Raw genomic sequence first — 12,548 nt, 5'->3', positions numbered from 1 at the left:
GTACACTCCAACAGCTGCAATGAGGAGATGGAGAAGATCCAACACCCAAAGCAGCTGCTGGACGTACTCCAGGAAAAATGAAAACAACTTGTGCAAACCTGGCCCCCGAATCAGGAACACCTATACCCTCAGGAGGACTATGTTGAACTCTGACCCTGAAGTTCATTGGAGGAGAGTGTAGCAACAGTGTAAGCTATGGCCACATGTAAACCTGGTCAGTTATACCACAAGAACACTGGCACAAAAGAAAGGACCAAGATAAAACAAACGTATTGGGCGGGAAGAATTCCCTTTAAAAGTGGATCTCTTATTTTCAGGAACTGAAAGGATACACTGTCCTGAAACTCATGTTCCCTGGCCTGGAGGCTCAAGAGCCTGCTTCTGTTCTGCTGTGGGTTTTGGTCTCAGCCGCCAGACCCAGGTAAACTTCACTTTTAAGAATAAAGATGTGCCCGCAGACAAGCAGCACCATCAGAGATGATGATATGTTGTGGAACGACCCTGTTCTGTATGGTGTCTTCACTGCCAAGATACAGCAGACCACAAAAGGATCTACAAGGACAGTCTGAAGGCATGATGGAATTCCCTGTGTGCCACAACTGTTCCACAGGCCAGCTCAACCTCCCACCATCTTCCACCCACGTTCTTCCTTTTAGGAACTCCAGCCGTGGCCCAACACACAAGAATCTGGAAACCAGAGACCACCCTGCAGCCTTCTTATAGTAGACATTCTGGGGCAGGGTGGGTGGACAGCATACGTTACATTCTAAGTGAAATAGCTAGAGGGTAAAACACTCCAACGCCAATTTATTTTTGAAAAGGGTTCTATGTAATTCTATGGTTTGATTGCCCCCTTTTTGTATAATTGAACAACCTTTAAAAATTACATTAAGTTGTAATGATCTAATACTATTAATAGTCATTCAGAAAAACTTTCCCTCCCTCCCAATAACCATCCAGGGGGAATTAAAACTCCTGAAAAGAGACCAATTCAACATAGTCTCCACCCTGGTATAAACAAAAAGTGAAAGATGAGAAGAAAACAGAAACTGACTAAGAGGTGTGCGGCCAGTGTCTCTCAGGAGTGGGGCCCTGGCTGTTGCCCGGGTCGTGAAAGGCAGAGCCTGCAGCATGCAGTATGGCAGCCGGGAGACTTTGCAGCCACATCTTCCTCGTTCCAGCATGTCCACGTCCCAATCTAGGTGTCATGGAAATCCTTCAGCAGGGTTCTCCTCCGCTGCTCTGCTATGTGCATCTGGTTCTCTAAGTCCTACACCAAGGAAGCAAATGGGTGCTTACATGGCCTGTTTTAATACAGAAACAGTTAAAGCCACACCCACATCGAAAACTGTCCGTTCCCACCCTTTCAGTTTGCATGCCAACAACCCTGCCCAACCACTCCAGTTCCCCCTCACCTGCATCAGCTTTTAAAAAGGCAGCAGGCACTTACCCCTCTGTCATAGCTGTCTGCACGCTCCACTTTCCATGACAGGTTTTCAATCTCAGCCTCCAGCTGAGCCTGCTGGTATTCAAACTGTATGGGTAGAGCAGGAGTGTCAAAAGGAGAGGGGACTGTAGCCGGGGCAGGGCCTGCAGACGGAGGGGCAGACGCAGCACCTCAGGCTCGCATGAGCTCCAGACAGTGCTAGTTCCTGTACCCAGAGTCAGAATCTAATCAAAGTCTACTTGGAAAGTAGTCACATTCACATTCAAGACAAGGCCACATTCACACCCACCTCCAAAGAAAGGAGAAGAATTTAAGCCACTGAAGAGAATGCCCCCAACATACAGGGAAATAGATGCTGCAAAAAATAGGTCAAAAAGGATATTCATAAACACTTCAAGTGTTCAGAACTGATCAGTCAGCCCTTCTGCAAATCAAAATTTGACTTCATAATTAGATACCTAAAGGTTTATGCACAAGGATGTTCAAAAACATTCTATAATAGTAAAAAACTATTACGCAATCATTAAAAAATTATTTTTATTAGCCTGGAAAATAGTAACAGCTGCAACATTAAACTTTTAAGTCAACTACATATAATTTAAGGAACACATGCTGTATTTCCTCCTTTTTTTATTTTTTAAATTTTGGTTTTGGGGCCACTCCCATCGATGCACAGGGGTTACTCCTGGTTCTACACTCAGAAATTAGTCCCGGTGGTGCTCATGGGACCATATGGGATACTGGGAATTGAACCCAGGTCGGCTACATGCAAGGCAAGCTACCAACTCACTGTACTATTTCTGTGGGCCCTGGATTTCCTCTTAAAACACAAGCACTGGCCACCCTAGTGGCCAGATTCCTTTTCGGTCAACTGTCATATATTTGTGTTCCACTCAAGGTTTACTATTACAAAACACCTACAGGAATCCCCTATCATGGAGATAACTAGAGTAGAAATAATATGCTACACTTAAATTGATTTTAGTTTTTGCCTTTCCAACAACCACAGTTGGCCCCTGCTCTATTGTAAAAGTAATGATAAGGGCATCTCTGAAGCTTGAGAGGGCAGAGTAGAAGACTGCTTTGCCTTACCAGCTTCTTCCTGGGTCCAGACTCCATGTAGTATGCATATGGGTAGGTGTATTGCAGGGTATATCGACACTATAAAAGGAGGGAGAGAAAGCAACTGTGTGTATTGTAATCTCGATGCATCTCTGTAAGTTTCAGTGGTTTTTTTTTTAGTTTTTAATGGTGCTGGAGAGGAATCAAAGCCAGGGCATTACACAGGCCAGTGCCGTACTGCTAAGCCATATACCCCCAAGTCCTCATGCAGCTTCTCCTCCTCACCCCAACCCCTCTCCCAGGGGGAAGATGGGGGTGGGGAGAGGGGGGAAAGAGACAAGGAGTTAGACCAATCCTGATGGTGCTCAAAGGCCACTCCTGGCTCTAGGATGCTCAGGGACCATATACAGTACCAGGGATTTAAACCAGGATCTCAACTGTCATAGCCATATATGAGGCAAGTGCCTGATCTCCTGTTCTATCTCTCAGTGCTTATCATGCACTTCCAGAGTCTTATCAACTCTACTATCTCTCCAGCCCCTCATGATTCCTTTTTCAAACGGACTTATTTTTGGTATTTGTTTTGTTTTTGGGCCACACATGGCAAGGCTTGGAAAACCATATGGGACACCAGGGATGGAACCTGGGTCAGATGCACTCAAAACAACACCCTTCTTTACTATTCTATCTCTGTGTCTGACCCAACGGTCTTATTTCTGACAGCTCCCTCAATGGCTTTTTTTTTTTTGCCAGGGGTGGGTTGGGTGGGCCTGCTGGGGAAATGGGATCACACCCATCGGTGCTGGAGGTGGGGAGCATGCATATGGTACCAGGAACTGAACAGGTGTTGGCCACGTGCAAGGCAAGCATCTTAAGAAGATCCAGAGATTGAACTCGGATAAAATGCAAAGTGCCTTAACCACTACACTATCTCACTGTACCCTTTAATTCCTTTTTTATTAAAAAATAATTTTTCATAGCGAGGGGGACTGAGTCAAACCTGGAAATGTTCAGGACTTATTCCTGGCAGGGCTCAGGACCATATACAGTGCTAGAGATTGAACTAGGGCCTGCCGTGTACAATGCAAGCACCTTAGCCCCTGTACTATCTCTATAAGTCTCTGTATCAAAGGTTCTTTCTCCTTGGGTCAGAAATCAGAATCTACATATCGATCTCCATACTTGATCAAAATAACCTCTTATTTTCTTTTGAATAATGTATGAATATAATAAGAAAAAATAAGAAACAGACTCTACTTTCCCCAACAGTGTCTTCCAAGTAGTAAAGGTGATGAAGTACTCTTTATAGATGTGAACTCTAAGGCGTAAGTATTCAAATCTCACTGGGTCCTTTATAAAGCCTCCCTGACTTAGGCCTGAGAGGGCCAGGCACTAGTCTGGGAATTAGTAAGGTGGTACCAACCTTGGCCAAAAGTTTAGCAGCATTCTGTAGATACTGCCAGTCGATCCATGTCCCCAGATTATTCATGACCCTCTCCTGAATCTTCTCATGAATCCGCTGGTATGTCTGGGCCTCTAGCTGCAAGCTCTTGTTGTGGTTTTCCCACTGTAGGGCAGAGAAATGGAGATAGCTGAAGTCCTGATACAGAGATACAGAGGTACAAAGATGGAGAGGTCTACACAGGACTTCAGAATAGACACCTTAGCCGGAAGAACATGGCAACAACTCTCCTAATGGGGACAGTGTATCCTGATAAATGCAAGAAGGGAACTTCAGTGCATTCTACTGTTCCTGTCTGAAATAGTACAAGTCAGATGTCTCTACTTCTAAAAAGCAACAGGACTCCAGCCCTGAGAATTAAATAAAGCTAGGTACCTTCTTAGGTACCTAGTTCTTAGAATATGTGCCATGTTTTTTGTGCTTTTAAAAGTTCTCCCTCTTTTAAACACCCCCTAAATCTGACATTAGCTGTGCTCTGAGAAATGCATTGTTAGGGAGCCGGAATGAGAGAATAGTGGATAGGACACCTGTCTTGCACAGAACTACCTGGTTCAATCTCTGGCATTGCATATGGTCCCCGGAGCACCGCCAGGATTAATTCCTGACTGTAGAGCCAGGAGTAACCCCTGAGTACTGCCAGGTATGGAACTGCCCACCCCAAAAAAGCCAAACAACAACAAAAAGAGAACTGCATAATTAGGTGATCTAATGTGCTCATGTGAACACACTAGCACATATCTGATATGTGTTAAGACCTTGAATTTAGTTCTCAGCATTGCAAGACCCTTTGAGTAGTAAAGCATTACAGGGTACACAGCCCCTGAGAACTACCCCAGGTGTGCCCCTATTTAAATACACTGCAGTTGCAGAGGATTTTGTACAGATGTTAGGCACACACCCAACCCAGTACCACAGGGCCCATGCAGCACTGCACCCTTAGGCCCTGCCATTGGACCACAAGTTCAGTTGAAAGAATATCACTGGAAGTGGCTGACTGAGCTCCCTTAAGTACTGCTTGGGAGACCCCCTCCATGAGCCCGCACTCCCAAAAATAAGCTGTAGCAAACAAAATATGTGAAGCTACAGCCTGTTCCATTAACTGGCAATAGGAGAAGCTGATGGGATAATACTTGCCATGTACATGGCGGACATAAGTCCAAACCCTAACCCCACATATGGTATGCCAAGTCCCACCAGGAGTGATCCCTGAGCACAGAGCCAGGAGTCAGATCTATCTGACTCCTTGCAGATGTGGCCGCAACAGTCCTGCCCCTCCACACCCCCCTCAAAATAGCACTGTTGTCCCGTTGTTCATCGATTTGCTCGAGTGGGCACCAGTAACGTCTCCATTGTGAGATTTGTTGTTACTGTTGTTGGCATATTGAATACGCCACAGGTAGCTTGCCAGGCTCTGCCGTGTGGGCGGGATACTCTTGGTAGCTTGCCAGGCTCTCTGAAAGGGGCAGAGGAATTGAACCCAGGTCGGCTGCATGCAAGGCAAATACCCTCAAAAAAGAAAAAAAACAAAACACAAAAACGGAGCAATAGAGCAATAGAAATATGGGAACTGCTATTGTATATACAGTGGGAAGAAAAAGACGACATGATGGATCTTGGCTATCCTTCAGATCACGATTCAAATAGGGCAAGCAGAAGCACGCTGCCTGCTCCAAAGTGCGGCTGCAGGAGGACAGGCCGCCTACCCTCTCAAAGTAGAACAAGTACTTCTTGAGGGCTTCCCGGGCTTGGGCTTGCTGGCTCTGGTTGACAATGTCAGGATTCTCCTTGTACCGACTGCATTCATAGTATTCACTGCCATGGGTCTTCCAATCTCCTAGACACATCCAGCAGAAGTCTGCACAAAAGAGAAAAAATAAAGGTCCTTTATATGCACAAAACCCATCTTCTTTCATAGGCTTAGACAAAGCAGCTGACAGATCCTGTTCCAAGAAGGTCATCTAACCAGAATACCCCCATCCCGTCCCATCCCCCCAGAAGTCTCTTTCCAAGAGGGAAAGAGACTTTGGAAAGAGATTTCCTGGAAAGAAACAGAGACTTTCCCTTTCCAAAGAGAAGAAACCCCCCCTCCAGGTCACATTCCACTGTAGCTAAAGTCTGTCCTTTCCAATCCAATGTTCATTCTCAATTTACAGGTATTCTCAATTCCAAGAACAGATAACTCTTTTTTTGTTTTGTTTTGGGGTCACACCCAGTGGTGCTCAGGGGACAGTAAGATGCTAGAAACTGAACTCAGGCCTCCTACATGCAAGGCAATAGCCCTCTGAGCTACCTTCCTGGTATATCTCTAAGCTTTTTTAATATTACAGGAGCAGATGCTAACTGTACAAAGACTACTGGTCTGTTGTCAATGCTGCTGAGAGAACAGAAGCTGATGCTGCTGAGGCTCACTGGTCACTCAAAACATACTTCTGCGCTCTGCTCACCTCTCACTACCCTAATGGTGACTATACTAAGATACAGTACATTAATGTGGGAAGAAAGGCTCCCCACTCCTTCCCTTTTTGTTTCTTGAAGAGAACATTTCTATAAAACTTACAGCTTTATGCTCAGATTAGAAAGTTCATACTCAAGAGCTCTGACTCTATTTCCACGATGAAGAAGTGAAGAAGAAATATTAAGATCCTCTGTGGATGCTCCACCACCAAATAACTGACTGTGGTCTAATGAAGAGAGACCACTTGATCAAGGTCCCTCTTCTACTTCATCTATATTCTGTCACTGCCAGGTTTTGCCAGAGAACCTGGCAGTAATAAACAGCTTCCCAGAATTCTTACAGATCATCTCACTGCCTCCCAAAAGGAATTCTTATAAAATTTAAGGGCATTAAAGCTAAAAATCAAAGACCCAGAGATTGTCACTTCTCTTTAGGAACCTTCAATTATTATTATTTTTTTTTCGGTCACACCCGGTGATGGTCAGGGGTTACTCCTGGCTCTTCACTCAGGAATCGCTCCTGGCAGTGCTCAGGGGACCGTATGGGATGCTGGGAGTCGAACCCGAGTCGGCTGCATGCAAGGCAAACGCCCTATCCACTGCGCTATCGCTCCAGCCCCAGGAACCTTCAATTATTAGTGGCAATACTCTCCTTCAACAACTGGGCTGTACTTGAGACAATTATAAATAAATGATACATTGCTTAGGTTTTTCTACATTGATAGTTAAATTATAAATAAATATATATATATATCAGTGCAAGGAAAAGGAGAAGTAAACTAGAAATTTAATTTCAATCATTTCTATTTTAGTCATCTTTAAACAATCCAATACTCTTTTGTAAAGGGATAATACGCATTCCTCTCAAACTAACACACACACACAAAATACCCGAGGAGATAAGCTACTACTCTTGGCCTATCTTTACACTTCCGAATCACTTCCCTCCTGAGACCCTTCATGTCCATTAGAGTGAGTTCCTGGAAAAACATAAGTACAGCATTAGCTGGATTCTTACAAAGAGAAACTCTTGGGGCCACCTGGTCAGTAATTAACTAGCTACATGGGAAAGCCTTTGGGCACTTTATACTTAAAATAATTTTTTTTCTTCACTTCATTTGGCCAGCAGAAAAAGCCAACAGGGTTTATGTAATTATTGTATAAAATAATTACACTAAATTCCACTAAATAACAGCACCACAAAGACCACTTCAGGAAAATTATGTACTATTTACTCCAAACAAAGCTATCCAGAGGTAGCACAAATAAGCCCCATGCTACTAACCCACCTTGGCAAAATTAAGAGTCTAAATTTTTGGATTACTGACATGTGTTTATAAAAATCTAACAGTAATCTCAAACATAGCAATCAAAGTACAAGAGAAATTTAAAAAGCAAGAAAGAACTGGGTAAGAGAGATAATACAATGGGCAGGGCATGAGGCTAAATGGGTTCTATTCCCGGCACCCCTGATGGTCTCCCCAAGTCCACCAAGAGTGATCCCTAAGCACAAAGTCTGGAGTAAGCCCTGAGCACAAACACAAAAACTAAATAACTAATCCAGAGCTGCTTTATGCTGCCACAATATGTAACTTTGTTCTGTGTTCTGGCACTAAACTACAGAAGTTCTGACTAAACAAGCAATGGAGACCCAAGCACAAGAAATACACTGTGCCACTGGGTCCTGTGCACCGAGCCTGGGACTCACCGTGTTTACACTTGGAGCATTGCTGTCAGAGGGAAACAGAAGAGAACATGTTAAGGGCACGCTGACCAAAGGCTCCATGTCACACATGCAAAGGGTACAGCTTCTGCTCACCATATGATTGCAGCCTCCGTTCTTCTCAATGCAGATGTTGCACTTGGGACACTGAGGAGACAGAAGGGCGCCATTAGGCTCACACACCACCAGGCCGGTTCTAAGACAAATTACACAAAGCTCCTGGCACCCGTGCCCAGAAGCTCATTGTGTGAGCACTTCTGGGAAGGAGCCATCTCACTTAAATGTGGCAGGTCGCTGAGGCTGGAATAGCAATTCAAGGAAATGAGGTCAGCATGTTTGGCTCTGAAACATTCCAGGCAGTAGGGGAACCCACTAAGTCTTCTACCATCTGTCTTTGCCAGGTCGTCACGCAGATTAAGCACAAGCTGAGTCAGCAGAAAGCATGACTCCTTGGAAAGAATGTCAAAGCAGCAAGAGCTACCACATTGGATTAAGTCCTGGTTGGAATGCCTAGATCTCCGCTTCTAGAAGAGGGCAAGGAAATAATTGGGAAAGCTCACTGGCTCTCATTTGAGAGCTGCCAGCAATACAACCTAGAAACCAGTCAGATGCCTTATTTTCCCACTGCTATGATCACAGCAGAGCTTCCGAGTGCGTCAGTGTGTGGCTGGCACAGGTGCAGCACTGAGTGCTGAGTCATTCAGGGTTTAAGAGGTTGCTGGTCAAGCATTCCCATGGGAAGTTTCAGAACGAGCATTGGCCAGGCCTGGGCTTGCTTTATAGCTTGCTATTTATGCATGGCTATCAACCACCTATCTCCCAGACTCTTAAAAGCCTGGAAGACTTTCAGTAAGACCTAGTTTTCTCCAAATTAGTTCTCCAGTGGGTCAGTAAACTTTTCTAGGTATTTCAACATGAAAAACAGGAGGAGAGTGTTTGTTTGTTGTTGTATTAAAACAAATGCACCCAATGCATACTGTGATAAATCATTGTAAACCCCATCAAGTCAGGGCAAGGGTCTGCAGTCTCCAGCAAGGGTTCAAATGGTTTATATCCAGGTGGAAAGGCTCTATAGCACTAACAAGGGCAGATCCATGTCAGATAAGATATAATCCTTACGTCTTTAGTGTGAGCACTAATGTAGTTGGCTGTTTCAGAGTCATCTGCACACTTCGTGAGCCATTTCCGGATTGTGGCACAGTCTGTGGGAGCATGATACATCTGACGACACTTGAAACTTAAAAACAGAAAAGCAAGATATTAAAAAGAAGCACAAGCCAGATCAGAGTTCCTTATTTTTTATTTTCCTTCTAAGCCAACAGATCCTGAACTAGAGCTTTCTAAAGAGGTAAAAAAAAAGGGGGGGGGCATCTTCAAGGCCTCTGGGACTTTTACTTCTGTAGAATTATATACTGAAATACAGTAGAAACTTTTCTTCAACAAAGCCCTTCTAAAACATACTCTCAATAAACCCAAATAAAAAAAATATTTTTTAAAATATGTGTTGTGTGGGTTGGAATGATAGTAAAAGAGATAAGGTATTTGGCCTTGCATGCACCCAACAACAGGGAGTTCCACCAGTAGAGAGCTAGTGCAGAGCTAGGATTAAATTCTGAGCACCAGTGGGTGTGGCCCCCAAACCAAAATCAATAAATAAATCCATATACCTATAAAATATATAGTATATCTATGTAACTCTTCCTGAAAATACTTTAAATTCAGAGTTCAGACTCTCAAAGGGTTCTGAGGTGACCTCTGCTCAGACAAGCGAAGAACCAAGATTCACTTCTAGGAACCTAAGTTTATCAGATATGAATATAGGATACTCACATGCCAGAGATTGCAAAATGTAGGGGTGTGATACATCTTATGACTCTTGATAATGAAGAAAAGAAAAATACTCCATATACTCAAGGGTCTAGGTTCCCATGTTTTCATATCTTTTAATCCAATACAACACAATTTTGTGGAGAGAGAAGGCTTTCAGGGACTGAGGACATAGGGCTCAAAAAGCTGAGTGTATACTTTGCATGTGGGAGGCCTGCGAACAATCTCTAGCATTGCATGTTCCCCAAAGTACATCCAAGAATGACCCTCAATACTGAGGTGCATCTCCAAGCACTGCTGGGTGTGGTCCCAAAATAAAAGAAGACAAAAAAGGCTCTTGGGGGAGAGCTTAACAAATTCCCTAGGGGAAAATAATTTAATAAAAGAGAACATAAAAGACAACTAAATTAGTGGTTTTGTTTGTGTTTGGAAGGTGTCACACCTGGCAGTGCTTAGGGACTATTCTGCATGCTTGGGATGAGGAACTAAAGGATAGAACATGAGGCTCTAATATGCAAAGCATGAGCTCCAGCCTTTTGAACCATGTCCATAGGTCATTAGTGTTTTTGTTGCTTTTTTCTTTTTAATCCTTTGTTTTGGGCCATACCTGGCAGTGCTCAGGGCTTACTTTACTCCTGGCTCTGAGCTTCGGGATCACTCCTGGTGGGACTTGAGAAACCATATGGGGTACTAATAAACTGAGCCTGCATCGGCTATGTGCAAGGCAAATGCCCTACCCTCTGTATTATCATTCTGGCCCCTACATTAGTGGTTAACCTTTCCAACAAGGTCTTGGAAAGCAGGCACATGTATACACACACCACATTTTCCATGTAGTTTCTCTTAAGTCCCACCATAAATCTTCAAATGAAGCATGATGTGGAGGACAGATGTGAACCTATACCATGGGTTCTGTCATTACCTTGTATCTCAGACTCCTCATCTAGAGAGTAACATATGGGTAAAAACAGTACCATACTGATTATACAAGTGTTACAATGAGGAAAACAAAGTGACCAATAATGTCATTCCTCTGCTAATCCTTTAGTATATTTTAGCTATTCCTATCTTATTTATTGAATAGATTAAGTGTAGTAAACCCTAAGTAGATGTAAACTACATGTGTGAATTAAACTTTTACTTTTTTGGGGGTGGGGGCATATCCAGTGGTGTTCAGGAGATACTCCCGACTCCGTGCTCAGGAGTCAACCCCTGTTGGTGGGTGGTTGGGGGACCATGCAGTGCCCGGGATTAAATCTAGGCCCCCTGCAAGCAAAGCATGTGCTCTAGCCTGTTGAGCTCTCTCTCTGGCCCCAAGTTATACTTAAAAAAAAAAAAAAGCCAAGAAAGATCAAGCTAAAGAGTAAAATGGTGAATGTTATAGTTTTCAAAAAGTAATATTGTAATTATCTGTGCAGGTACATACAATCTCTGACTCAAAAATCTTAGTAACATAAACCATAACACATTGTCCAAAAATATGTGCACTTTGTTTTTAAGACGATTATAAAACAACCAGGTACCAACTCCTGCTCTCTCAGAGTGGAAATACACTTCTAGCTCAAAAACACTGTCTCTCCCCCAAAGTCCCCCTCACACAGAGCAACATAAGTAGAAATTTGGAGGAAATAAGGCATAAACCCAGGGTTTGCCAGCACCTACACTCATTCTTACCAGAAGACCTCGTTGCACCGATTGCACTGTACACGGCGAGCTTTGGGCTCCTGTACTCGGATAACCATGGGGCAGTCTGCACCAGGGCACAGCTGGAGCTGATAATGACTCTGTGAATACACCAAGAAGAAACCATCAGGAGACCTTTTAGTCTTTTAGTTGCTGCCTTCAGGTTAGATCTCCCTATACTCTCAAACTGCCTTCTGTTCTTCAAGCTAATGAATGCCTTTTATCAAGGATCTATAAAAATTCAGGATGAATGTGCTAAAGACCAGAAGACATTGCCCAGATACTAAAGAGGACATCTAGTTACTAGGATGATGTAAGGTAAGATCACAAAACTGAATACATATCTGTGAGATGAAAGGTGCATAGGTATCAGGACTGGAGGGAAACACAGTCCAATAAGCTATACATAAGACTCTGAGAGGCTCAGTGATCCTCAGGAATCTTTCAAAAGGAGAAAAGAGAATAAGAAACAAGTATTTTATTCATACAATATTGAGCAAGTCATAACTCTGGACATAAAGAAAAAAATTAAAATTATGCCATGTGGGATCAGCAGTTCTAGTAAACCCATTTGTCTTTATTCAAACGACAGCGCTTTAAGAAAGCCTAGTCTATAAAGTACCCGTGGGAAGTAAGTAAACAGAGGTTACAACAATAAAAGCCGGTCATACCTCCACATAGTCCCTGAAGAGGTAGCGCCTGTATTTGTCTCTTAATTCTTCATTGGGCAGCAATGGAAAAACAAAGTCCTCTGGTGTTCGCAGTAGACAGTCTTGAGCCATACAAGAGACTCCTGTTGAACAACAACAACCTGTTGGACAACTGATACAACTATATTTGCCCACTTAGTTTATCCAAATAATTTAGACTCCACACAGGAACCCCCTGAA

At 43.5% G+C, this 12,548-nt stretch overlaps 1 protein-coding gene across 5 annotated transcripts in view; it reads right to left on the bottom strand.

Moving 5' to 3' along the window:
- Positions 1-787: 787 nt before the first annotated feature.
- ARIH2 (ariadne RBR E3 ubiquitin protein ligase 2) overlaps positions 788-12,548 on the bottom strand; it is a 51,314-nt gene continuing 39,553 nt past the window's right edge. For 2 of the 5 annotated variants that reach the window (XM_056129126.1, XM_056129130.1), the window contains 10 exons: positions 12,330-12,451; positions 11,650-11,759; positions 9,268-9,385; positions 8,245-8,295; positions 8,134-8,155; positions 5,675-5,826; positions 3,933-4,076; positions 2,540-2,608; positions 1,451-1,534; positions 788-1,270 (listed from right to left, as the gene is read on the bottom strand). In XM_056129126.1, coding sequence (XP_055985101.1) covers positions 1,199-1,270; positions 1,451-1,534; positions 2,540-2,608; positions 3,933-4,076; positions 5,675-5,826; positions 8,134-8,155; positions 8,245-8,295; positions 9,268-9,385; positions 11,650-11,759; positions 12,330-12,451 — 944 coding nt within the window. In that variant the 3' untranslated portion in view covers positions 788-1,198. Of the gene's footprint in view, positions 1,271-1,450; positions 1,591-2,539; positions 2,609-3,932; positions 4,077-5,674; positions 5,827-8,133; positions 8,156-8,244; positions 8,296-9,267; positions 9,386-11,649; positions 11,760-12,329; positions 12,452-12,548 lie in introns of all 5 variants that reach the window. The other 3 variants (XM_056129127.1, XM_056129129.1, XM_056129128.1) reach the window with 3 other exon arrangements.

Source organism: Sorex fumeus, unplaced genomic scaffold (genome assembly GCF_029834395.1).
Source record: "Sorex fumeus unplaced genomic scaffold, SorFum_2.1 ptg000072l, whole genome shotgun sequence".
Classification (NCBI taxonomy): domain Eukaryota; kingdom Metazoa; phylum Chordata; class Mammalia; order Eulipotyphla; family Soricidae; genus Sorex; species Sorex fumeus.
Note: the sequence above shows the minus strand (reverse complement) of the source record. Positions and strands in the feature narration are given on the sequence as shown.